Source organism: Eurypyga helias, unplaced genomic scaffold (assembly GCF_000690775.1).
Source record: "Eurypyga helias isolate BGI_N326 unplaced genomic scaffold, ASM69077v1 scaffold23371, whole genome shotgun sequence".
In the NCBI taxonomy this organism is placed as follows: Eukaryota; Metazoa; Chordata; class Aves; order Eurypygiformes; family Eurypygidae; genus Eurypyga; species Eurypyga helias.
This window is the reverse complement of record NW_010233209.1, coordinates 10,002-37,619: the sequence shown is the minus strand read 5'-3', so window position 1 is coordinate 37,619 and position 27,618 is coordinate 10,002. Positions and strand designations below refer to the sequence as shown.

The following is a 27,618-nucleotide window of genomic DNA, read 5'->3' as shown; positions in this document are numbered from 1 at the left end:
CAAACCAGTGATTTTCAAACTGCTGCACACAGTTGCCTTTGTGCTATAAGGTGTGTTGGTAGCCTTAATCCAGACATGAAATTCCAGATTGCCTGTCTATTTAGATATACGCATTTCTGACACTCTAACTTGTAGCTAAAGAATTCCTCATTTTCTTTCTCCTAGGATACTCTGACTTGTAAGACAGAAAAACCCAAACATAGCTCATGAAATTTGAGAGCTGAGAAAAGATAGTGTTTCAGGAACAGGCTGACAACTGGAGATAGGAGGCAAAGTCTGTGATCTTTTCCCCTCATTCATGTAGGCTCATAGGGCGTCACTAACAGCCTTTTTCTATTGTTTAATTGTGTATGGTTTCAAATGGTAGTGGTGCGCAACAGGAATCTGCGTAGTGATGTAGCAATGTTGTTAGTCTTTCTTCTTTTTTTTCCCCCCACAGGTATCAAGCACGATGGGACTATGTGTGATACTTGTCGACAGCAACCCATCATTGGCATCCGATGGAAATGTGCTGAATGCACAAATTATGACTTGTGCACAGTTTGCTATCATGGGGACAAGCATCACTTGAGGCATCGTTTTTATAGAATTACCACACCAGGAAGCGAAAGGTAAAAATTAAATCTTCTGCCATGAAATGAAGTAGGAGCAGTTAATTGTGGTTAACTTTCATAACTGGTTGTTGAAACTTGGGTTAGTTAAGATAGTGGCTTGAAGTGCAGATTATGTTACTGGTTCCGCCTCCTTATGAGGGAGTGTAGATAGGACATCTCTTTGGAATATGTGGAAATTTTAGAAAGTGGACTAGAGAAAGAAGGTAGGATGTGATTGTTTGTTCCTTTCACCTCATTGCAGTCTTCCTCGTTCTTGTGTTTTCATATAGCAGGTTTAAAGCAGGCAGTTGACCTTACACAGCATATAATCACAAAATGATTTGTCAGTGAATTCCTCAGTATGAAAATTTAATTAAATTTCAGGAATGGTAAATACCCTTCTTGTGGGCTAAGAACAACATAATGATCTGGAGACAAAAGTCTGACTTGGACTGCTTAAACTGTTCACTACAGAAAGCAGAGAAAAGGCACGGTGAAGGCTTGTTCTACCCTTGCCTTGGTTTTTATGTTCTTTGAGTCTCCCAGCGAAGAACTCTGGAGAAGATTAGCATTTAGCATGTTCTCTCATAGCTGGTTTTGTGTGCTTGACTTGAAATGAGTTGTCTAAATCCAGTGCCCCTCTTTGTCATGATTTATCTACTGATTAAGTGAGAAGTGATATGTGCCTGTTACTGAAAGCTTTAGAGCTACATTTTAAAGCATTGTGTGAAGACTACATGTTGTGGTATCACCTCTGATAACTCTCCAGAATGTGCTTTCATTACACCATTGAAAGCTTAATTTTGTTAGATATGACATTCAGTTAAATGCAATGTGTGTAAGACAACTTTTATTTCCTCTTCTTGGAGAAGGTAGGTTTACAAATACGTTGTAATTCAGTGATGTGCTTTTATCAGAGCTCTTAGAGTTAAGGGAGATGGTTGGAGCACACAAGCTGAGTTCTCATATTGTGTCTTGTAGGGACTGTATTTATTTTCTCACATGCTTGCCTTGAAGTTTAACTATGGCTCAAATGCCCAGGTCAGTGGCTTAATCACAAGGTATATTGTGTATTTTTGAGTTTCCTGCCGGTGGAACTTGGTACCAAGTAGATATCATAATCTTAGTGTCTCAGTTACAATGTTTAATGCAGAACAAGACTTAGAAGTTGTATCCAAAAGTAGAAAGTGCTGGCTTAGTGTAATTAATAGAAAACAGGTAACAAAATACAAATCTCTCTATTTAAAAATCTCATTGCTTTTGAGAATCCTTGCCAGAATTTTTTTTTTTTTTTAATCTGAAGTTTCCTTTGTAGTTTTAAGTGGTTCGTTCTGGTGTATAAAGCATAAGTTTTAGTTTTGGAGATAGATTGTATGCAATGTATTGAGTTGCAGGACACTTGCATCTTGTTGCTTTCTCCCTATCTTTGTTTACTCCCATTGAGCTCTGTTTTGCAACTCTTATCTAGAAGGCATCTTCATCTGCCAAGAAGCTGTTTCTGTTGGATCAAGCTTAGTGAGAAAAGCCGATTTAACTGTTTGAGGGAAAACACTATTGAATATGAGGAATATCTCAGGAGAAAACAGCAAGACACATCTAAGGATGTTTAGATAAAGGAAAGCTTAGGTTTACCTGTTTTATTCTTGAGTCTGGGGTATCATAGGATATGATAGACTATATAGATATCATAGACTTTTGCTGTCTTCAAGGCCAGGCTGGATGTGGCTTTGAGCAACCTGGTCTAGTGGAAGGTGTCCCTGCCCATGGCAGGGGGGTTGGAACTAGATGGTCTTTAGGGTCCCTTCCAACCCAAACCATTCTGTGATTCCATGATTCTATCATATGGGCAGGATGCCAGAGGAGTGTATGTTGGTTTCTGTCTGGTTTTGTAGATGTCGAGATCTTTCTAAAATGCTGCTGCAAGCAACATGTTTTTGTTTTCTCTCACTACTGAGAGAAAAATGTATAATAGCTTCATGTGCTCTTTCCATTGATTCTAGCAGTTTAACTTTTTCTTTGTCTGCCATCTGCTGGATGTTAAAAGTTTAGCAGGAGGTTGATATACTTCCTGAAGAGGTCAGGAAACATTCAGAATTTCAGCTGAAAAATACTTTTGCCTGGCAACATTTTCCGGGCGTGAAGTAAGAGAACTGGTTGCATGCAGACTGATGGCTTTGAAGATGGCTGAAAAGGCAGGAAAATGTTTATCTCTGTTTCTGTTTGTAATTTGTACTCATGAACTGTTCTCTTTGGGCTTATCTACTTCAATTCTGAGGAAGTCAGAGGGAAGGAAGAGGTTTGTGGTAGAAAGAGAACGTACTCTGACTGAAAAAATGGATGCTGATATGTTGAATTAAACTTGCCAAGATACGCTGTAAGAAAGATGTAGAAAATAAACTTGGACCTGGAAGGGAAAGACAGATCTTTTACTTAATAGCGTGATTCTGAATGAAAACAGCAGGGCAATTGCAGGACCTCTTGACCATAATATTGGCCTAGGGTGCATTCAAGAGAAATAGAAATCTTTTTTTATATGTATGTTTCTTTAATGATTTTAATAATATGAGTACAGATCTATATGTAAGTGATTACAGGATTATTGCTGACAGTAGGAAGTTTGGAGACAAAGTGATCATCAGAATCAAAAACTAATTATAACCTTGCAATAAACTAAATTTAGGCAGATCATGTATTTTTATCTTGTGGGCTGCTGTTCAAGTTGAGAAATGAATGGATGCGATTCATGCATCAAAATCTGCGTTTGTAGGATTATCTTTGTTTCAAGATGCTGTTCTTCCTTCCTGTCTATCCCCAAAGATTGATTTTGGACTTCCTTTATCTTGACATTTGTGGGTTCTTCTTTTACTAACCGCAGGGTATTGTTGGAGTCTCGCCGTAAATCAAAGAAAATTACAGCAAGAGGAATCTTTGCAGGTGCCAGGGTGGTGCGAGGAGTTGACTGGCAATGGGAAGACCAAGATGGTGGCAATGGGCGTAGGGGAAAGGTAAAAATAAAACTGGTTCAGATAAGATGATGCATATCTGCATGCTCAGGTAATGGCCTCAGTGGCCTTTCTAATTGTAGAGTAAAAGTATCCTCATTAAAGGTACTATTTTAATTTGATGGACATTTTTAAATCTTACTCTCTAATGCTCAAGCATTTAGAAAGAGGAGGGAATCTGTACTGTAACCAGTTCTTTTAAATTTACATTTTTAAAACACTAGCACAGTTTTTTTTTTTTAAACTACTAAATTTTTGTTTGTTGTTCTTGTTTAAGACTGGCTTGTAACAAGAAGATGATCTTGGGCATATTTCTGTTTTACTAGAGAGCTGTTGTAAAAACAGAGCTCTCAAGGTAGCCCTTTGTGGTCATTGCTGTGTTCTGTAGCCTTATCGCTTTGGGTATCTCTTGCTTTTCAGTGCTTGCACCCTGGATTTCTGTTTTTCAACTGATAAACATAGGGACTTTTCCAGTTTAATATTAAGAACTCTGTGGGTATTGGATCTGGATAGTATATTCCTGGCTTAGGACAGTTTTTGATATAGTTGTATAATAAAAATATTTGGATTTATTGAAAATTGCATAGAATGATATGTTGCTAGTCATAACCTTTCCCAATTTTCTGTTTACAACTTACGTTTACCTTGAACTAATGAAGATTTGTTATAAGGAAGAAGATAGAGCAGGGGCTGCAAAATGTACTGTGACATTTATCACCAGATGTGACAAGTTCTAGAAGGAGATTTGTATACCCTTATATCTTGGTGAACTAGGGTTTTTTGTTGCAATAATTTTTAGTACATTTAAGCAGTGTTTAAAAGAAAGTGAAAAGTTCCTGAATCAGATATTTAGCCTATTTTATGTCCTAGACGTTTATGGAAGCTTTAGGACTTTGGGGGTTTAATTTCAGATTTTATTAAGAGGAAATCATAAATTTAAAGCCCTTTAAGGAATGTTCAGATGCAGTGGTTTTCATCTTGGTTAGATGAAAAGCATAAAAAAGATGAAAATTCACCCCTTGCAGTGAATTTGGCAAGATGTTTTGAAATCTCTGAAACTTTGCAAAATAAAGCAGAAGATGCAGAATAAGACTCAATGCTAAACTTGAATTAGTGAGATTATTTGCAAGCTGAAAATATGCATAGGAGTGTTTTTAACAAGGAAAAGCAGATGGTAGATAGAAGCAGCAGCTTTTAAATGAACACAAGAATGAAGGCAAATTGTGAAAATTGATATTGTTGGTGTTTTTTGGTAATGGAAGTGTTTTCAGAAGTTGGTGCATGGCCTCATCATTTTGGAAACATCAAGGAAAATCCTTTTCACTCTCCTTTTGTACTGTTGTTAAAGGAATTGTTTCTGAAAATAAAACTTTGTCTCCTAACATAGCGCACTGCCACCAGGCTAATACAGGTTAAACATGACAAACTGAAGCCATTAAAATAGCTTTCGTCCTGTGCTTCCTAGTTAAATGCTGCTTTTAGTAAGAACATGTCAGAGCATCGTATAATACATTTTTGCTCTTCAGATTTTGTTCTCTGCTTACATAGTTAGATAACCTACCAAATACACAAAAGAAAAACAGGCCAACAAAGTACAAATCCAGGCTGCTGTCGTATTAAGACACCTAGGGAATACTTCTATCAAACAGCAAACAGCTTCAGAATAATTCCTTTTAAAATCAGTAAAACGGCTGTAGCCTGCATCATTATGGAGAGATGAATAAGGTTTTAAGTTCAAATTGTGCTTCTAAGTCTTTGTTCTAGAAACAATTTTCTTATGTTTAAATCTGAATAGGTAACTGAAATCCAAGATTGGAGTGCGTCAAGTCCACATAGCGCAGCATATGTTCTTTGGGACAACGGCGCTAAAAACCTTTACAGAGTTGGCTTTGAGGGCATGGTAAGTATGAAAGAGCACAAATGGTAAAATGCATGGTTGGGGGAAGGGGTTGTAAGAATAACTTGTTGTGCCTTATTATCCTGCTTTTGTAACATCCTTTTGTCAGTTTGCATGCTGTTAGTCAGGTCATTGTGAATACAGCTGTATGGATCATGCATATGTATTAGGAAGAAAGTCTGATCTGGGAATTTATAAAACATGTGAATAACTTTAGTTAAGGGCTAGTTTCTGCCAGAGTGTAGTACATATATTATTATCATCATAATGTGCTACTGTTGTGATTAAATTAAAGTTCAGAAAAGAAGAAGATGCTTAGTCATGAACTTTTTAAAGACCCTGTTTCTTTAACTCCTGAACTCTTTGGTTCACTTCAACTTTTGGTGTGATTATTGCAAGATTTGTAGTCTTTCAATTACTGACAACACTCAGAATCCTCTTGAGCAAATTTTTTTTGTCAATGAAAGGTGCTGAATTAAGTTATGACATAGATTTGCTTTAGCATTGGTTTTTTGTTTTTTTTTTACTTCCTAGCTTCTACAGCTACTCTACAGCTGTAGAATGAAAATGGGTCAGACTCTAGCCTAAGTGCCTTCTGTTGCTGGGTTTTTCTTATCCTGATGTGGGTCAGGGAAAGGTTACTCAAGATTATCAACTGCTTTATAACATCTTAATTAGCATTTTCTTTGCATCACTTTAGTTTGATACTGCATAGGAAAACCATGTTAACTTAACATTGAAGTGTCATCTTGCCAGCTGTGTATCAGTAATAAAATGTTAAAAAATGACTTGTCTGTATTTTGACTAGTCTCTTTTTGAAAGTAAACTGTTTTGCTTGATGGTATTACTTGAAATAAAGTTCATTTTTCTAATAAAAAATAAATGCTAAATATAACTTTTGCAGTAAATACATGTGTTAGTGTCAGGTTTAAAAGAGTAAACGTCTACTGCAGGTTAGCTTTTCTGATGCATGAAGATGCTAAGTCAGTACTGAATTATGTCCTTCACGGTCTCCCCCAGTTCTAAAGAAAATAGTTATATGCTAGCAAAACAGAAAGTAAGTTATATGTAGTATTATGTAATACATTATCATTAAAACAATGGTTGGTACCTTCCCTCATATTTGATTATCATCGAAAGAGGAGTACAATTACAAAATCTAGATAGAATGAGGTACAGATGAACTGATTTTTTTGTTGTGATTTCACTTACTGTGTTAAAACCTGTGGATGGAGTGCTGAGGAAATCATTAAATATTCCTTGTGACCTCAGAAAAAATACATTGAAGATAAGTTATATTCTGTTCTAAATAGTTGTTCCCTTAATAAAAAGATATTTATTATTTTTAAATCAACTGTATTATGTTGCCAAGCTATTACCACATGAGAAGGTGTTAAAATATTTCTAGAATACTTGATTAACTCCTGCAACTGTAAATTTGAATGGATAAGGTTGACCTTTCCCACAAGATTTATACAAATAAACCCGTCAATTAACAAAAAAACCCTGTTAAAGTGTTTGTGAAACTACGTATATGCATCTAGAAATAATATAAGTAAATACATATGTATAAAAAGATTAATTTGACGCTTGATGCGGAGTGTTTACCTGATTATAATCCATTCTTAAAATAGTTTTATCTTTGTTGGAGACTTGTATCAAATGCAGTTTTTGGATTCTGTGACAAATAGTCATTTGAATCTAAAGCTACTTTCCCTAACTGGTTAATTGCTTTCGAAGTGTACAATTCATTATGACTATTTAGTACTTTTTACATGCTGTTATGTAAAGCTGACTAATAGACTGTGAGAAGCTCATATAAAGTTGGGGCAAACTTGTCTTGAGACTTAGAAATTGGTTAAGAACATCCAGAGAATGTAGAATCAACAATACTTAGTGTGTGCCCCTGTAAATACAGCTGGGAAGAAACCCCTACTTGCAAATGAATAGTACTTGACCCAGATGTAAATGGAGCTGATTAAAGAAACACAGCTCATTATTGTAAGTCAGGATTGCTTGTTTGATAGCTGACAGGCTGCATCTGGTCCTCAAAATTAATCTATCTGGCCTGCCAGCTTTTCCTTGGGAGAGACAAGGATTGGCTGGTGGAGCAGCAGGTGCTGGCTGAAAACTTGCATTTATTTGTTGTCAGATGCTTAGAGTTTTTATTAGAGTTTGCTGCTGTTGTGTTTACGTATGAAGTGATTGACAGAGGTGCATCTGGGCGTTCTTTGGGAAGCCCAGGATTTGAATCTGGGAGTTTCTGCTGCCACAGTCCCCAGTAGAAATGTATAATACTGTTCTGGTGAATAACACGTTTGCTACAGCTGTAGAAGGAATAAAGTACTGTTGGCTAATACGGCTATTGACACTTGCTTGCATTTCATACTTACGTGTATTCAGAGTCCAGAGCCAGACCAGGCTGCTTTAGAAATGTGTGAACATGGCCTTTGGCAATAAAAGCATACACTATGTGGAATTAGAGATTTAATGCAAAGATTGTGCTTAAGACTTTTGGACTTGTTTCTAGTTTTTATTTCTTCATATCACACAGTTGAGGATGTAAAGCTGGTAACTTCCACTGGTTTTCAATAAACATTATATTCTGCTACTTACTGATAGAATGGACTGATAGAATGGTTTTGCTATAAAAACTTGAGAAAATACTTCCACCAGCAGGAGTGCCCTCAGTTTCATTTTTTAGGAGTGGGTTTTGTCCTATCAGATTTCTTCGCTGTTATTAACCTCCTTTTCTTGTTTTTTCGTTATGGAGGATCTTCCTTTTGTCTGTGCAGCCTCTTAAAGTAGTAACTAGGGTTATCATCCATCATTGTCACAGTAATCTGTAAGCCATCTGTGTTTGTGTACTTTTTTCCCCGTGTGCTGAATAGTTGCGAGCATAAGGGAAACTGAGATGATTTCCTTGTCCTTGCATTTTTGATGTTACTTTAAAATTTCTTACCCTGACAGATTCCCAATGTCTGTATATCAGCACGTGTTTGGGTTACCCTTAAAGATAATCCTTTAAATTACTCCGGAGGATTTTAAGGATGACTAACTTTTTAACAATAAAACCAAAGTAAATGCCTTGGCATTTAGTAGGCATTGCGGGTGAGTGTTTAAATATATATGGAAATCTGCTTTCTGGTGCAGTTACAACTGTTAGATCTTCAGCTCTCTAGCCCTTTATCTTGTCCCCAGTATGTTCAAAATGAGAGGTTTAGGAAGGAGGAACAAGAATTTTCATTACGAGTTTAGTGTCCTTCTGTTGCTTCTGGGTGCTGATCAAAACTGATTTAAAACACAAACATGAATTTTGGCTGCCTTTGCACAAGCAGCAACTGATTTTAATTACGTTGCTCACAGTGCAGCCAAAGTCAGGTGGTTAGTTGGAATCCAGAGAGGAAGGAGATATATATGCATATCTTGTACATTTATTTGCATTTGTCAGCAGACTTTTTCCCTTCTTGTTTGCATAGGCTTATTTCTCTACATTTCTCCTGGAGTCTCAACTGAACCAACTTTGTCATATCTGAGTTGCTTAGAAACATTTTTCTGTTAAACAGAAATGTACTTACTAATCCTTTTCCAGTGTTGTTATTTAGAGTTTTAACCCACAAGGAAAACGCTGAAATGATCACAGAATGGTTTGGGTTGGAAGGGACCTTAAAGACCATCCAGTTCCAACCCCCCTGCCATGGGCAGGGACACCTTCCACTAGACCAGGTTGCTCAAAGCCTCATCCAGCCTGGCCTTGGACACTTCCAGGGATGGGACATCCACAGCTTCTCTGGGCAACCTGTTCCAGGGCCTCACCACCCTCTCCGTGAAGAACTTCTTCCTGATATCCAATCTAAACCTCCCCACTTTCAATTTAAACCCATTACCCCTCGTCCTGTCACTACAGGCCCTTGTAAAAAGTCCCCCCCAGCTTCCTTGTAGCGCCTTCAGGTACTGGAAGGTACTATAAGGTCTCCCTGGAGCCTTCTCTTCTCCAGGCTGAACAAGCCCATAGCAGAGGTGCTCCAGCCCTCTGAGCATCTTCGTGACCTCCTCTGGATCCTCTTAAAAAAAAAAAAAAGCTACATGTGGAAAGCATGTATAAGTTCCATTAAACAATAGACGGTAAGGCTATAAACTGTTCACTCAGGATTTGCCTGGTCTGATTTCTTTTGTAAGAAGCTGTTGCTATTGTTTTTGTAACTCACACATCTTTATAATTTCAGTCAATTCCTCTTACATCTTCTACTTTCTTGTTTTATTGCCTCTCAGCTTCCTGAAACTGAACATAGTTTGAGTTCATTACATTTGAAATATAGCATTTTTATTAACTTTTAGCTGAAATTTGTGAATTTATCCAATCCCGTGTTGTCAGGTCACAAAGCAGCACACACTGAGCTTTCTCCATTTGCCCTGGAAGGGTGTATTCCTTGCCAAAAGCTGTTGTGAGTTGAAGCCTTAAGTAACCTTTAAAGGGTATATGGGTTGCTACCTCAGACACCTGCAGCTGTGCCATTCCTAATGGTACATCTGCAAGATCAGTCTTAATTTCTCTCCTGGCATTTACTGCTGGTGTTAGGTGCATCTCTGGATCAAGTGTTCTTTTTCTTAGCAGCACACCGAATTTCCTTATCAAGTCTGTAAACTCCCCTCCCTTGTTTTGATGGCATTCCATATTGAACCTTCAGCATTGTTTTCCTTTTCAAGGTCAGGGATGATGGCACTTTTACACCACCCGCTAACACTACTGACACTGCTGTACATTTTGTCATTCTATGAGGTTTTTAGGGCTATGAAAATGCTGCTGGTTTTTCAGTGGTGTAATTGGATGCTGAGTTAAAGTAAACTAACTTTCTGCATTTCCCATTTGTCTCAATGGATCATGATCTTTATCTAATCCAGTCAGTGCAAAGAGTTTTTCAACAAGCCAGAAAGGAGATGCTAGAAGACCCAAGGTTCTCCACTGCAGGCAAAACCCACTATTACCCGCTGCTGGTGTGTATCAGCTGTTACAATGGATCTGAGAGTCCTGCTGTGCCGTGTGCTGGGCTCATGCTGTTCCCGCAGTCTTCGCTGTAATGATTTCCTGCTTAACTAGGGCTTCCATCTCTTCTCAACTATGTACAAATTCTGCAAAATCTACAGCTTGTTTTTCTGTCTCTTGAAAGAATCATCATCAGAATTATTTCTCTGTCAAGTTAGTGTGTAAAAGCTTATGTTTTGTTTTGTGTGTTTGTCTCCACCACATCTTTACACCCAGCCTCAGAGCTGTTACTTCCCCTGTGCACAGTGTCACCGTGAGTCTAAAACTTGCATTTTTAACCTGCCTTGTGGTTTGGTACATTCCCTTTGGCACTTGTGCATCTCCCCTCCAAACGATCTGCTATTTCAGATGGCAGTTGGCCAGGCAAGGAGAGCTGGCAGCAGCCATGCCTGTGGCCAGGCTTCACGTGCTATTGTGCTCCATCCTCACTAGGGGGGGGCCTCTTGCCACACAGTCCCCAGGGATGGATGACCAGGAGCTTAACACTACCCCTGATATTTTTACTTAAGCTTTCTCCTGCCCAATTTAGGGTTTTTTCCTTCTTTGATAAATATAATACCCGAGTGCTAAAGCAGATTTTTGAGTTGCTTACCCAGCTTTCATGGTACTTCAGTGCAACTAAGTACAGTTTCCTATCTTAAAACTCTAGGATTTCTTTTCATTTGGTTATGTTTTTTAAGACATTTGCAGGCCTTTTATCATGTTGATGTTACCTTTCTTTGAAGTTGCAGAAGGAACTTTTTGCTGTATATACACATTAGTTCTGTATTGCCTTAACTGCTGAGTCATTCATCTTTTTATGCAGTTTGCATCCTTAGTTTTTTGGTGAAGGCTTATGTGCAATAAAAATGAAGATGTTGCCTTGCTTTTCCGTGATGCTTAGATCAGACTCTTGTTTTACTCCTTAGCAATCTAACATTGGCTTCATCATATAAGTGAAAGGAAGACAGATGTGAACCTGAGGTTGAACATCAAGCTACCACTTAGTTTTAGAACAAAGTATATCATTATACCTAGAAATAAACTATGCACAGGGCATGGTACAGACCAGGGTAAAAAGTGAGTGCATATTTGTAGTTTCTGCAGTTGGGGTGTGTTTTCCTATAAAATTTAAGGTATCTCAACCTGTTTCCTAATAACTTCTGCTACAAGATAGTAATTAGCCTTTAACTGAATATTTTGACTTCTGCTAGACTTTAGTCATCAGTCTGCTCTGCACATGGACACTTGCTGTAACGGAGGCATCACCCCTGTTTTACCTAACTGGAAGGAGAACTGTTTAAGACTCTCCTGCACTCTAATATTAATGCTGTGAAGGATGTGAAAACAGTTCTTGCTTGTACACCCCTCCTTGACCCCTGTGCAGACAGCTGGTTGGTGCATGGCACGAAGAGTTTGTATTCAGTGGGTGAGACCAAGTGCTGCTGGGCACATTAAGTCTCTGTTGGGCCTGGGGAATAAATGAGCTTGCCATCTGGAATGGTCAGCACAGCCCCTTTGTCTTCGGCCAAATGAAACCCAGCACCTGCCCGTCAGGTGGCAGCATTTTGTCGCAGGCCTGCTGCTGTGGAGCTGAACGAGCCCTCTGTCTCTTACTTCTCATAGGATTTGAAGAGTGGCTAAATCTTCTTATTTTCATGTGGCTGTTTTCATCACTCTTTCAAAAAGTGGCAGTACATTCTTTGTAGATCAGGATATACACTGAATCTTGTATTGTTTCTGGGTGCTTAGATGATTTGGAAGACTTAAGACCTTTTCAGTTTAATCCTCTGTTGTAGGAACAGACTCTATCAATAAATATTGGGTGTGGGAAAAATAATTGTTAAAGTGTTTGTTTAGTTCTGGTTGATTATATCATAACCACCCTCTGTCCTCTGCTTGCTCCCCCATCTCATAGAATATTCTAACACATTTTGTGAACAGTTTCCTCTCTCCTTCCCAAGTCATGGTGTGCACAAAATGCCCTTTGTTTTGTGAGAATTGTTCCGTAAGAAGCAGTGGCAGATGGTAGGCATTCAACTTCAAGGCTTATACAGGGGGAAAAAAACAGAGGAAAGGGGAATTATAGGAACTCTGTTGGCTTAATGAATAGGAGATGGTTATCATGTTGAAACTTATGTTTCTGAGATCATATGAAATAGAGTCTTTCTGGAGGATGAGCTTTAGAACTTTCCCCTTTAAAAAGATCATGTTTAGCTCAGCATAGTGTTTTGTTTTGTTTTAAAGTGTTCTGTATATTCTTAATCAGAAATTCCTCATTTTGTAGAATTTGGATATCAAGTTTTATCCTCTGTATCTATCAAAAAGGGCTGGGTAGAGGGGGCAGTGCTGGCAGGCATTAAATGATCAGTATAGCAAAGGCTGTGGCATCAAGCACTGTTTGCAGATGTATTTTTTATTTTTATTGCTTGGTTTTTTTTAGAAGGAAAACTAACTTTATAGAGCAGTGCAAAGGAGCTTTGAGTTAAAAATCTCATCCTTTATAGACTTTCATATTGGTAAAGTTTGTTAAAATTTTGACAATGTCAAGGCTGAGATTGGAAAGTATTTGAGATTATACACATTAGTAACATTCATGGAGCATGGTGGTTTTTTGTACATAAAACTGTCAGCTTTTCTTGAATGTATTTCAGCTCTGGTTGTCACTGACTTATGTTAACCCAGAGACTCAGTGTGGTCTAAAGTTGTCTCAATTTCTGTCTGTAGTCTGACCTGAAATGTGTCCAAGATGCAAAAGGAGGCTCTTTCTACAGGGACCATTGTCCTGTGTTAGGTGAGTTGAAGATTAAGTAAATTTATCTTGATGTGTGTTAATTATATGTGGATTTCTCTTTAAATGTCATCTAAAAGGACTGTCCTTAGTAGTGAAATGTGAATGGCAGTATTTCTAGGCTTTAATAATAAATAGTAATGCTTTTTTAAATGACTTTGCTGTCAGTGAGCCAAATGGATGGCGAGAGAGCTGTTATGTGTTGACTAAGTAATAAACTGAGGGCCACAAGTCTTGTGCACTGTATTTCTACAGAGCCAAGCATAGCTGTACATTCTTATAAGATTGTCTTAAATATTCAGAGATGTGAAGTAGCATGTACATGGTCACAAACAGGAGTCATTCAAACACACATCCTAACTTGTTATTTTATACTAATATGTGTTTTGAATTCTAGGTTGAGGTTTTCCATATGAGCTGTTGGATTGACTTAGTCCTCTGTCTTGACTGGGCTGTAGACATGTGCTGAGCTTATGATAAAAAAAAATTGCCAGTTGTTTTGTTTTTTTGAAATTTAGGCAAGTTGGGATGAATTTTATAGATTACTGGACACAAATTTCTTAATTATTGTGGTTTTTTTCTTGGCGAAACACCTGATCATAAAACTGGACACTCAAGAAAATTTTGCTTTTCTTGAGTTTCTTAATATACTTCGAGGCATAAAAAACTTGGCTGATAATACTGTCTTATCTAAAGTGATGAGACTTCTCTATTTACTAATCTTAATCTAATTCCTTTCACAAGTACTTGAAGTATGAGCTGCAAGCATTGTTCTTTTATGGACAACATTGGTGAAAAGGTGAAAGCAGCGAAGGTCTGTTTTGTCCAAACAGCTGTCCAAGAAGTCACTTATGTGTTTACTGTCAAGTAGATGAATTGTTTGAAAGTGAAAAGCCAAGGCACGCTGATCTTTGTATCTTGCTACTGTACTTAAAATTAATTTTGTCATTTTTAGTCTGATGTGAATAAAAATAGTAATAGGATCTTACTGGTTCTTTACTACACATGTAGACCTAGGTTCTTATGCGTGCCCTTTATTCATTTTTGTTCTTGCATTAAAAGTGCAGCTCTGTTTTCTGTGTGTAGCTACTTTTTTAGGGTGATATTGTATTGAATGCATGAATATTAATCACTAAAGGTAATAAGAGACTGTTAGACTATTCTTTGTCAAATTTTCCCCCCTTCCATTATATTAAGTAGTTCTTAAATTATGACTGTGAGCTTGGTTCGTTCTTACCATGTTATCCCCCATCTTCTCAGCCTTACTCTTCGTTAGAACATCTCTTCCTCTGTCTTCTGAGCGTAGTTCACAAATATGTTCATGCTGTGAATTTCGGTGTATGCTTGCATTAAAAACTAGGAAGTTATTTTTGGAGCTTTGCGATGTTGAAAGTAGAGTGCAAATAATAGGGCACCAGGGCCTAAGTAGTGCGGAGTAGTGGAGTTGGGGCAGAATGCTGGGGCTGACTTTGTTCAGTACTGCATCAGTGACCATGATGATGAAACAGGATGCAGTCCCTCACAATTTGCAGGGGATAGCAAGTTGGCAGAGGGGTGTGGTTGGAAGTAAGGTTTTATTCAGAAGAGCCTTGAGGAAGAAAAGAATTTGGTGAATGGAGACTTCATGGTGTTCAATCAGAGTTTTACACTCTGGTTGGAATAAGCCTATGTAGCAGTAATTCCAAGACTGGGAATTGTGAAAGCCTGGGTAAAGAGTCTTGCTGAAGAAGACCTGGGTGTTGCACTGAAAACCAAACTGAATGAGGCAGCACTGTGCCGCCATCGCAAATAACTTGCTAAAAACATAGCTTGATGTGTGTGAACCATAGAATGGTTTGAGTTGGAAGGGACCTAAAAGACCATCTAGTTCCACCCCCCCTGCCATGGGCAGGGACACCTTCCACTGGACCAGGTTGCTCAAAGCCTCATCCAGCCTGGCCTGAATGTATGCCATTTCCCTCCAGCTAATGAAGTTTTGCTGTGACATGTCTTTTGAAAGCAGGCATTGTCCAGGGAAAATGTTTTAATTTTAAATCTGCAGGGGCTGGTTTGTAGTCATCTTCACACTTACAAGGTTAAAGATGTTCACTGTTGGTCATTTTGGAGGTATTCTTCTGCCAGTGCTTTCTCCACATTCCAGGACTGACCCACGTCAAAACCACTTTCTGTAGACATTCTACTCATCTTTCATCCCCTGAGTGAATAGATGGATGGCACTTTCTGTATGACTCTAAAAATTTATCAGAGCTTTTATGCATCCAGATGTCTTACAACATATGATAGCTGTTACCATCCCAGTTAGAGCCCATAGTGGAGCCTGTCATTCCAGGGCCTGTCCAGCCCGTAGTGACGCCTGTCACTATTTATCATTACCAGTGTCATTGGTGTTTGCCTTGAAAACTCAACAAGAAACACACAATTCCATAACCAGAGGTTCAAGAGTTGCTTTTTACCCCTTCGCTCCCTTTTAGCTATTGGCCGCTACAGTTGCAGATACATCGAGTCTCAGAAACTAACTTCTATTCTTTAAATTGCATGGAAATGAGTGAGGTCACGTGTTGTCTTATTCCATTTCAGGTGAGCAAAATGGTAACAGAAACCCTGGTGGGCTGCAAATAGGCGACCTTGTAAACATTGACCTTGATTTGGAAATTGTGCAGTCTTTGCAGCATGGTCATGGAGGATGGACTGATGGCATGTTTGAAACTTTAACAACAACTGGAACAGTCTGTGGCATCGACGAGGATCATGACATTGTAGTACAATATCCAAGTGGCAACAGGTTTGTTGTATCGATTCTTGCAAACTACTTTTGCCTTTAGCACTTGTGATCTCTTGGTGCCAGAAACTTTGTGTTCCCCTTTTGTGTCTATTAAACTACTTCTAGAGGATTTTTTTTATATTCCTTCTACAGTGTGTAATGGCGACTTCCTTTTAAAGATGTTTTAATGGGAAAAGAAAGTTTGTTGCCTCTCTCACTTGATGAAAATTTGAGTCCAGAATAAGGAATGACACATTCTTAAGTATCTTACTTCCAAAACGTAGTGTTTTGAACAGTAATTTATTTTTAAACCCCATGGTTTCAAGGGGAATGGTAATAGCAATGCTTCACGGGTTTTCAGGGAAATGGTTAAGAGGTTAGGTGACAAACTTTTATGGTGGGGATCTTGTCTAATATTGAGTGACCTTGGCATCATCTATATCTAGCATTTCCTTATTTAAAAGGGATGTTTATGTAAATATGGACTGAGAATGGGACATTTTGGGAAAGCTGTTGCCAGAACTGTACCCTGCAAACAGTTTAGGTTTGAAGCTTGAGCTTCATCCATGCCATAACAGGATTCAAACCCAGCTCTGCAGCTGGATCTGAGCTGACGTGTCCACATAGTTTTGTGTTGTCTTGCTCTCAAGTATTGGGTTTATCTTTTAAAAGCAGCTGATGAATGGAATGTCATGTCAGTTTCCAGCTACAACTGAACAATTTGTCCAGGAAGGATTAACATTCAGGCTTTCCCTCAAGATATTGTTTGTGCAATATTGCAAAGTAATGGACATCAAAGCTGCTTTCCCAGCTAACACAAGCTGAAGGGATGCAAGTAGCACTTCTTCTGACAGTCATGGGTGCAGAGCCAGTGAGAGAAGCTGCTGTACCTTGTGGTTTCCTTCGAGACTTTGACCTTTATAGATATTACCTGATGCTTCTCAGATAGATCAGATGTCTGAATAAAAGTCAATTCCCAGCCCAAATGGCACATAAAGGAGAGATTGCCATATTATTTCTCTTATGAGGAAAGGCTGAGAGGATTGGGCTTGTTCAGCCTAGAAAAGAGAAGGCTCCGGGGAGACCTTATAGCACCTTCCAGTACCTGAAGGGGCTACAAGGAAGCTGGGGGGGACTTTTTACAAGGGCCTGTAGTGACAGGACAAGGGGGAGCGGGGTTTGATTGATAACGGGGAGGGTTAGATGAGATATCAGGAAGAAGTTCTTCATGGAGAGGGTGGTGAGACCCTAGAACAGGTTGCCCAGAGAAGCTGTGGATGCCCCATACCTGGAAGTGTTCAAGGCCGCCAGGCTGAATGAGGCTTTGAGCAACCTGGTCTAGTGGAAGGTGTCCCTGCCCATGGCAGGGGGGTTGGAACTAGATGGTCTTTAAGGTCCCTTCCAACCCAAACCATTCTATGATTCTGTGATTCTATATGAGTATATAGCTCAGCATAAGAACAGCTAAATGCCTCTAAACCAGTAAAATTTATAGTATGAATTAGGATTGTTTGGTTAAAAATTGAGGTGTATCTAGGACATGCATTTAGTGGAAGAGTAGTTTTGTAACTGAATGTTGCAGCTTATGACTTGAGAGGGAGGGGAGCAAAATCCCATGTTCTTCACTTGTTGTGTCCTAACAGTCCAAACTTTTCTGGAACAGCTTGGATCTTCCCCTTTTCAACCAGAGTTGTTTTCTCCTCTCCCTAGAGACATAAACAAACTGTATACTTTCATGACTATTATATTGTTGTCTGGCTTCCCTTTAAGCAGGGTATTTCTTCATTGGTCTAAAAATGTACATCTAAATATTCAACTAGTGAGCCACGCATGAGTTTGTGGGCAAAAAATGGTTGTCAACAAATATGCCATAGTAATTGATTTCAGAAAGTTTGTAGCCATACAAGAATAATATTGTCCAACAGATACTTTTTAAAGATATATTTCACGTTGCATGTTTTAAATCTACTTTAAATGATTCATTGCCTAGATGGACGTTTAATCCAGCAGTTCTCACCAAAGCCAATGTTGTCCGAAGTGGAGATGCTGCTCAAGGTGCAGAAGGAGGTACCTCTCAATTTCAAGTGGGTGACCTTGTTCAAGTATGTTATGACTTAGAGCGAATCAAACTTCTTCAGAGAGGTCACGGAGAATGGGCTGAGGCAATGCTTCCGGTAAGTAGTTGCATGTTTGGATTCATAGAATGGTAAAGCTGGTATAATATTTCTAGTTATGATTGGTAATAACAATTGGAGAGTGTGGGAGTCAAAGGGATTTTCTTTTAAGTTAAAGTGAATTTCATCAAACGCAGTGTAATGCTTGATCAGATTAAACTTAGCCTGATTAAACCTAGCTAAAGATATTAGTGACTCTATTATTAAACAACTGATTCAATGAAATTTGTGACATTTAGATTGCTAAATATTTCATTTTTAGTATTATTTGCATTTCACGTGTTCTTTAATGCAGACTTTGGGTAAAGTTGGTCGGGTCCAGCAGATCTATTCAGACAGCGACTTAAAGGTAGAGGTCTGTGGGACATCTTGGACGTATAATCCGGCAGCTGTCTCGAAGGTGGCATCGGCAGGATCTGCTATAAGTAATGCATCTGGTGGTAAGTTTGAAGAATAACCAGTAATGGTTAGAATAACCAGTGTGGCAAGTATTTGTGTTAATTAAAAAATATTAATAATTACTAGTATGTAGTTTGTATGCAAGATTAATAATGCTCAGAGTTAGGATTTGGCTGATAGTGGGTGGTGAAGCACTGGAACAGGTTGCCCAGAGAAGCTGTGGATGCTCCATCCCTGGAAGTGTTCAAGGCCAGGCTGGATGAGGTTTTGGCAACCTGGTCTAGTGGAAGGTGTCCCTGCCCATGGCAGGGGGTTGGAACTAGATGATCTTTAAGGTCCCTTCCAACCCAAACCATTCTGTGATTGATATTGTACCTTAGAGAAAGATGGAAGAAAAAGCTTGCAGTTGGTATGGAGATGTTGTTGTCTTAATAAGGTGCAAAACCTCTGTATCAAATTCAGGTTTCTGTTTGGCCACAGTGCAGGTTTGTCTTTGAAGGTCAGCTCCAAGGACTTGAAATGACTGGAGGGGGGCATTGGAATGGAGGCTGAGGCATGAAGGGAGTGTCACTGGCTGCAGCAAGCGTACTCCTTGATTAGGTGGTCTGGGACAAGAAGCATCAGCAAGGAATCTGTTGTGAGCATGGGCTCGGGGATAATGTTTTTCCGTAAAAGTTCTCTCTTAAAATTTAGTCATACATACATTGACTATTTACAGTGGGACTTTTTGGGGGGCTATGTACTCACACTTGGTTTCTGTTGAATCTACTCTCATTCGAGTAACGGGGCAGAATGTCCAATGTGTGTTATATTCTGTTGGTTATTTCACAGATCAATTAAACTAGATGTTTTTCCTGTTTTTGGTCATAGCTAGTTGTTTTTTCCTCTTCACATACTTGCTTTAATGCCAAGAACCTTTCTACATAGTTTTCTAGAGTTTTTCTTAGGGAGGCATAGATGCAGCGAGTTTTCTGCAATAAAGATAAAGTCACACAGTGGCCATAAAACTACACATTTGTGGTTCAGCCAGCTTTGTTTTGAAGTGTCTGATGTGATGTCTCAACTATCTAAAGGGTATTGGGGTGCAGCACTTACTCAGAACTGAATAATAACAGCTGCCTTTTACGGTGGTTTGTGTATTACTATGTACTTGCTTTTAGGACATGACACATTTAGCTGTTATTTTTCTGTTCTTGTGTGATTAGAATTGTAAGCTTAATTGTCCTTTTTTAATAATTATAGAGAGATTGTCCCAGCTATTGAAGAAGTTATTTGAAACCCAAGAATCTGGAGATCTCAATGAAGAACTGGTTAAAGCTGCTGCCAATGGAGATGTTGCTAAAGTGGAAGACCTGCTAAAGAGACCAGATGTAGATGTGAGTGTTCTGTTTTGGGAGGGCCTGTTCTGGGGACCTGTAATACTAAAGGAAGTGAAGCTGTCCTGGATGCTCCTTGCCAGTCACCAGCTTGTGTTTGTAGAAGTAGTACAGTGGGTTTCAGTGTCTCTTCTCTCATTTGTTGTACTATGAAATTTATTGAGGGGTGTGTGGAAATAGTGTTTTACACCCTCTTTTGCTGGACAGATCTTGTGTTCTATTGTGTGTCATTAATTAAAATACCTTCCAGCCTCAGTTTGCCAGAGTGAGGCACAGACCCAAATACTCAAAATTAGGGAAGGGTTTTCAACTTCCTTTCTTTGGAGGGGGATTATTGCTGCTGTTGTTGTTGGTTGCTTTTTTTTTTTAACTTAGGGGTAGATCATCTAGTCTGCTATCCCTCAGATTCCTTTTACCAACTTGTCTAATCACCTAGTAATGAAAAGTCTAAAAGAAAATGCTTAAGAATCATAGGACTTGGTTCAGGGAACATGTTTGATAATCACAATCAGATGCTTTCCTTGCTACAGGAGTAGTAATTCTTGCAGATAAATGACTAAACTCCATTAGTTGTAAGGATTTACTTGTAGCTCAAGATTGTACAAAACACGGCATTTGGTTCAGGCTAACTCCTGTTGTTGCCATAAATTAGAAAATGAAGTTAAATATACTATAGAGCAGAGGACTTGTATCATTGACACCTGTTCTCAAAATCTTGCCTTTACAGTAGCCCAAAGGTGAAAGCTTTTAATCCAGCTATCATTGTGTTGATTTTTGAAATAAATCCATCTCCTGCATCTTTCCTTCAATCTAGGTAATGCTGTAGAAGTGGAGATCATCCTCTGTATGAGCCAGAAAGGCAGCTATTTAAAAATTGTTCATTTGATACTTCCATATGTGTGCTGTTGATTTAAATTTTCTAGTACACTTGCATGTACACCACTGCAGTGGCTCCCGGGTGTGTGTGTGTGTATCCTGCAGCTTGTCTCAAAGTATTGGTATGCTTCCAGGTGAACGGACAGTGTGCTGGGCACACAGCTATGCAAGCCGCTAGTCAGAACGGCCATGTCGACATCTTGAAGTTGCTTCTGAAACAGAATGTGGATGTAGAAGCGGAGGTAACCTCAATACTTCAAAGTACACTTTGTGTCTCCTTAAGTTTTAAACTTTGCTACATACAGAAATAACAGTTCTGTTGGAGTTGCCTTCTTTTTAAATGTAGAGTGAGTGAAAACCTGCTTTTCTTACTGTGACTGTGTTCCCAAATTAGCCTCCTGCTAACAGTATTACACAGAGCCAATATCGGGTTCTTTAGTACCTCTAAGTGAAATAGAATGCTAACATAATTGAGCTCTGTAAGTTAGTTTGTGATTGTAATTGAGGGAAACCCCTTCTTTATTTTCTTCAAGGGTGGAGTAGAATGCAGTAGGTTAGCACGCAGCCTGTGGCAGTCAGAGAAGATGATGTTGGATGCTCCATCTCCAACTGCAGATACTTGCTGTGCTTCTTACCTACAGTGTTCTCTTAGGTGAAAGCTTTCTGTTAACTACAGCGAGTTTGAGCAGAAAGGAATAACAACATCTCTGGGTAGGAACAGCCAACTCTGCTTCCAGTTTTTCAGTGTGGGGTTGTTTTGGTTTTCTTCACCCCAAATGGAAGGATTTCTTCTTGTTTAGTTTTTTTAGAATTATTGTTGGTGAGAAAATTACCTATCACAGCATACTGTGATACTGGCGTTTTGCTCTTGGAAAGCGCAAGAAGGATGTGTCAAATTTTTCTTATGAATGTAAATTAAAGCCTAATAGAATGCTTAGAAGTTACTTTTGTGCCCAGTCATTGTTTACATAACAGGAAAATAACTTCAAATGCTTGGGCATTTAGCTTTATATTGTATTTGATATACAGAAGTTATAATATGTTCATACGTTGATGAAGCGATGATGTAATCCTTGGAAGTAAAATTATTTTGATATTCACAGATACACCATTACTTCATAAAGGTTTTCTGCCAAATGGTAAAGATGGCTTGTATTTGATGCAGTACGTACTTGCTGTGGTCTGGTTTCTGTGAAGTTGCTTCACTTTAGAAGTGGAGCTTTCACTGCAGTCCATAGCCATACTATTACAAACTTGGCTAAGCCTCTTCACTTGTGGTGTGGGATCAAAGGTGCTGTGCAAAGTGATGGGCAGATACTTTCTTCTCTGGTATGAGGAAGGGTTAGAAGCATTAGAGAGGGAAGTAGAAGCAATTCAGCTTCAGGGTAATACACCTGGTAATCAGCTAGCAGCAGGGTTGTTTGCTCAGGCTTTGGAAGTAGTCATGTTAACGTTAAAAAAATATTTCCAGGGATTTTATTTGAATTTTCAAACCTTTTCCATGTTAACTTTGAGTTGCTTAAGTGAAGATTAATTATACAATTGTATCAATTATTACAACATTAATCATATATATAGTATAATTAGGTTAATGATTGTATGTTTCAGGCTTTAAAAAATGTCAGCTGTCTATAAATTAGTGATGTGAAGATGCAGCAGAGCCATCCCATTATGCAAAGAGCAAAAATTAGTCCTTTTTACTTCACTGTTGTGGTCTGTGGCATGAAAACAGTGGATAGAAATCCTTCCTTTGCCTGCTTTATAGCTAAGTTGGATATATTTACGTTTACAGTCACTGCTGCAGAGTATATACATTCATGATGACATTTTCTGGGGATGCCCTCATTGTTGTCTCCCCGCTGTGCTTATGTCTCTGACAGCTTTATGGAGAGTGTAAGTTGTCTCTGTTTAGTCAGAAAACAGTTTGTTACTGACAGAGCTCAAAAAGCCTGATGTAGATATTACATAGTAAAAATATCTAACCTTCTAGTCTGCAGAAATTAATGGGTGTTAATTACTATATTGGTGGTACTGACTTTTATACTGTTGGCATGTATAGACATACAGTGCTTTCAGTATATCTAAATATAAATCTTAGGATGGATACTTAATTAGTTCTTAGCTTTTTTCTAGGTATATTAATAGGCTATTGTGTAGAAACTACACAGTGGGATTTAGTTCCTGACATTTGTTTTGATCCTGAGTTTTCTTGGACCTCTGCTCGTTCAAGTAGGAATTCTTTACATGAATAGCGTTATAATTGCATCTCGAAATTGAAATATGTTCATATTGGAAGATATTCAATAAGCTATATGGGGTTTCATCAGTAACTATGTTTGTGTACTTTGCAGACTAGACAAATGATCGCATACCTGTGAAACAAAGGGCTCTGTAAATACAATTGTTGTAGCAGTTTAATACTACTGTCACACTCCTGATAAGTTTAACCTCATAATGATCTTCATAACCAGATGAGAAGTACAGAGAAGGTTCCCCTTTCTGATCCTTTCCCCTTCCAAATGGGCAAGCTTTGGCTTCTTTCGACTGCTGGTTTATGTTAATGGGCCTGAGAAGGAATCCTGCTATCTTAAAAGACAATTTTGTAGCATGAGTTGATTTGGAAGTTATAAAAATGTTTTGTTTTGAAAAGCTGTTGAAGCTGTGTTGTTTAGAGCGCTGACCGTTTTGAAAACTATTCATATTTCCAAAAAGGTGTATTTGATAATTACCAGATAAGTCTTTCCATTGGTTTTTAAATGCTGTTACTAGTCTCATTATCTTGCAGTTGTGCAAATACAGTTTATGTCAAGAGCTATACATTTTTGCATTGATGTAAAATATACTAGAAATGTGTTACATATAATAAAAATTAGAAATACATTGCTGAAGGAGAAGCAAATTGGTAAGAGAAACGAAGCTTACCAAGGAGAGACATCCAGTCGCCCTTGAATAGTCCTGATTTTATCTCCTCCCTACAATTTTCAGTATATTGTCAAAATTAAATCCTACAAATTCATAGCAATATTCCACTGTACACAAAAAATTTAGTTAGAAACTAGCTTATGGAACTTATTATTTCATGGAAACCTGCTTTATCCACTCCATTTTACTTGGAGCTTTTGTATACTGTCATTAATGTTCAAAATCACTTAATATTTTTAAATGTTTCATGTAGTATAGTCTACTCTTATGGATGTTAAATCTATCAGTTTGGGTTATTTTATGACTTTTATACCTTAATTCTCAGTTTGGATGAAACTGAAACAAACTTAATTTAATCAGAGCTTTAGTGTTGTGAATCATCATCACAAAATCAGAACTAATAATTAATTTCAGCATCATTCACAAATTTCCTTTGGAAAAGGTTTTTTAACTGAAAACTAAGATTCATGTAATAAGCCCTAATTAATATTAGCTTTATTATGTGAACAAGGCAATTCTCTTGTCTTATACCATGTTTGAAATCTGTAACGCATCCTGCGTTACAGGTTACTGAGTGTAACATTCTTGGGGTTTAGGGGGTTGGATTTTGTTTGTGGATTTTCTGGTGTGGGGTGGTTGGTTTTGGTTTTTTTTTTTTTTTGACAGTGGTTGTTTTGTAGTAGAAACCCAAATGAAGGTGTCTGAGAATCTGATGAACACATCACACAAAGATTGAGGGCAATAGTTTATACAGTATAGAATATAGAATCATATATCATAGAAGGCGTATGTTTTTGTATGAACAGACTCTTCATCCTCTTGCTGTGGATTGAGCAGCTATTTTAATTAGATATTTGAATGGTGTCACGGTTGTCTAATTTTTCTTTCTCTTTAAAGAACTCAAATATGTTTAATTATTCAGTTTAAATTTCTTTTTTAAATGCATAGGAAACATGGAATATATTGGTTCAAATTAATATTTCTGCTTTAGGATAAGGATGGAGACAGGGCCGTCCATCACGCAGCCTTCGGTGACGAGGGTGCGGTGATAGAGGTTTTGCACCGAGGCAGTGCAGATCTGAATGCTCGCAACAAACGCAGGCAGACTCCGCTTCATATTGCTGTCAACAAAGGCCATCTGCAAGTCGTGAAGACTTTACTGGACTTTGGCTGCCACCCTAGTCTCCAGGTAAAGAAAATATTAATGCAGATTCACTTTTTAGCTACTGAATTTTATGATTTGCTTGCATGTAGGTGATAGAAGAATTACGGAAAATGGGGTTGAAAGGAGCAGACCCTGTGAAGTTATATATCCCGGCTTCTGACCCCACGTGTGATCAGCTGTAATAAAAATGCTGTGAAATCTATTTGTCTTGACAGCTATATAGGCACCTGATTTATTCTAGCCAGTTGATGTTAATCAGTATTTTCACAGGCTGTAGTTACCTATAATTATTAACTTTGTCTCCAGATTAATTCCTTGTCTGTTAAATCCACAGCTCCTTCTGCAAGCTACAGCTTTGCATTTTTTGGCTGATGACACTGGAGTATTTTGTTAAGAGAAACCTTTTTTCAGAACTGACCTATCACTGAAACAAATATTTAGCCAGATTCTTTTTTAAATCTTCATCCTTTTATCTAAAAAGCCCTCATGCATAGGGCCTCAAGTACCGTAATTTCACAGGGAGTGTGGTGGAAGCTGTGATTTATGAGTGCAAACTCCTGTTGAGAAGGTGGAGTAGAAATCTGCTATCAAATAAGCAGGCATCCACATTCTGCGTGATCTGAATGCAGTGCATGAGTAAAACCAGAATGGGTAATTTTGAAGAGGTTTGCAACAGAATAAGAGTTGTAACATCGTGGGCAAATGAAGATACGTAGTAATAACACATTGACCTCCTTGTTTTGCCATGTCAGTAATCGGTGATTTCTCTGAAGCTGTGTATCCACATAGCAAAAGATTAGAAAACTTTCTTATAATTAGTGAATATAGTGATTGGTTATTTATCTGCTTCCATGTGGCTTTATAGGTATTGCCTTGCTCTTGCTGAGGTCTAGCTGTTAGCCAGCTAACATCCATCCAGACCCTATTTAGTATCTGTCACACAGTAGATATAATGAGTCTGAGCCCAAAAGAGGTGACTATGTATCATACAATAATGTGTGATACATGTGTAGCCAAAATGAATGTGTCTGACTCCATAGAAGTCTGTCTGGAGTGAAAAAAAGCAGCAGAATGGTGCTGTGAGACTCCATCTGAAATACATAATTGTCACTGAAAATAATGGACTTTCATATCCTGCGTGCGTGCTGAGGAACTCTGGTGTGCAAATGTGCACAGGCAATTGATTTGGTGGATGAGAGCACAGGGGCGTCAGACTGAGGCATGACTGGAATTTTACTGGCCAGCACTCTACTACTCAAGCCAACTCACTGTGTAAAAAGAAACGTATGTTAGTCTGTAAACAGTAAATTCAGGAAATACGATCAATTAAACCGAATAAAAGCTTCATAATTTAGTTTTGGCAAACTGCTTCACACTGGTTCAAGTGGTTCCATTTTCTGGCACTTCTTGTTTGGCAGTTTTTGATTCTCGCTGTAAAGATTGTAAAGATTTGTTTTCATATTAGTGTATTGCTAAGAGGTTTGGTTTCTGTGTTAGTCACTTCGCAGTTGAGTCACTGTCAGTAACAAAAAACTTCCTGACTCACATGGTGTTAGAATTTATTGGAAGCATAAATCTAAAGAGTTTGCCTGTATAGCAGCAAATAAGCTTAAATGGATGTGTTTTCTCACAGTTGGTCCAGGACATTCCTTTTCAGCTCAGCCATTTGTGTCCTTGAATAAGTAATGTACAAAATGCTTCTAGGAATAAAAAGTATTTTTCCCTTATTTGGGATATTTGACAAATAAAATGTCAAGCTAAAAATATAAATTCTTTGCCTGTTCAATTATGCACTGAAATATTTTCCTGTACCTTGTGTAATGTAATCTGGTATTAGCCATAACAACTTTAAATGTTTAATACTGCTTATGACATCGGCCTTTGCTTCACGGAAAATGATCTGCTTCAGTTGAAACAACAGAAGTGCCTCAGCTGATTACTTGGACTGCATTTCTTGATTTGCTCATGCTTTTATTGCACACTCTCTTTTTGGTATTGTCTTTTACATGCTTAATTGCTGGCTCAATCTCAGTGTTCATTACTCAAAATTTCCTGCCTCCTCTTGCCTGACTAACCTCCTCTCTGTTGTGTTAGTTTTTCTTGCTGTTCTTCTATTACTCATAAATTGTAACTTGGGCATCAACTCCATCTGGGTGTGAGACATGGAGAAGCTGATGTCTACACCAGCGTCTTCAGTACGATCAGGTGCAAGGCATGCTTGCGCTCAGGGTTGGAGTTCTGGTATCAGTGTAAGACTGGAGTCCTGGGTAGGATTACCCACTGCGTTTGTAAAACCAGAGCAAGATCAGAAGCAGCTTGCTCTGAACTCTGCAGTATAACACCACTTTAAAGTCTGAAGAAGTCGTCTGTGGGTGTGTAGTCAGTTTTCCTTGTGATACTTTAGCCTTTATTTTTTTTTCTTTAATGTGGATGCGTGCAAAAATTGATGTAAGCTGTTTCTGGTTTTAGGATTCTGAGGGTGACACTCCACTTCATGATGCAATAAGTAAAAAGCGTGATGACATCCTTGCTGTATTGTTAGAAGCTGGAGCAGATGTTACTATCACCAACAACAATGGGTTTAATGCTCTTCACCACGCTGCGCTAAGAGGAAACCCTAGGTAAAGACTTGCTTGTAT

General features: G+C 38.4%; 1 protein-coding gene across 1 annotated transcript; it reads left to right on the top strand.

Moving 5' to 3' along the window:
- The first annotated feature begins 360 nt into the window (after nt 1-360).
- Nucleotides 361-27,618, top strand: MIB1 (mindbomb E3 ubiquitin protein ligase 1). Its single transcript, XM_010161676.1, has 11 exons — nt 361-611; nt 3,469-3,598; nt 5,391-5,495; nt 13,243-13,309; nt 15,884-16,088; nt 18,058-18,241; nt 18,537-18,681; nt 19,883-20,016; nt 21,027-21,134; nt 24,806-25,003; nt 27,449-27,618. Exons 1-11 carry the CDS (start codon nt 361-363, stop codon nt 27,602-27,604), a joined length of 1,683 nt encoding a protein of 560 aa, XP_010159978.1. The 3' UTR covers nt 27,605-27,618.

What these genes read in the sequence shown, in the direction of transcription:
- MIB1 (XM_010161676.1), top strand. Translation starts at nt 361, where the DNA reads ATGGTAGTGGTGCGCAACAGGAATCTGCGTAGTGATGTAGCAATGTTG. An exon ending in GGGCTGAGGCAATGCTTCCG is followed by an intron (nt 18,242 to 18,536) that starts GTAAGTAGTTGC and finishes TCTTTAATGCAG; the next exon opens with ACTTTGGGTAAAGTTGGTCG. An exon ending in TATAAGTAATGCATCTGGTG is followed by an intron (nt 18,682 to 19,882) that starts GTAAGTTTGAAG and finishes TAATAATTATAG; the next exon opens with AGAGATTGTCCCAGCTATTG.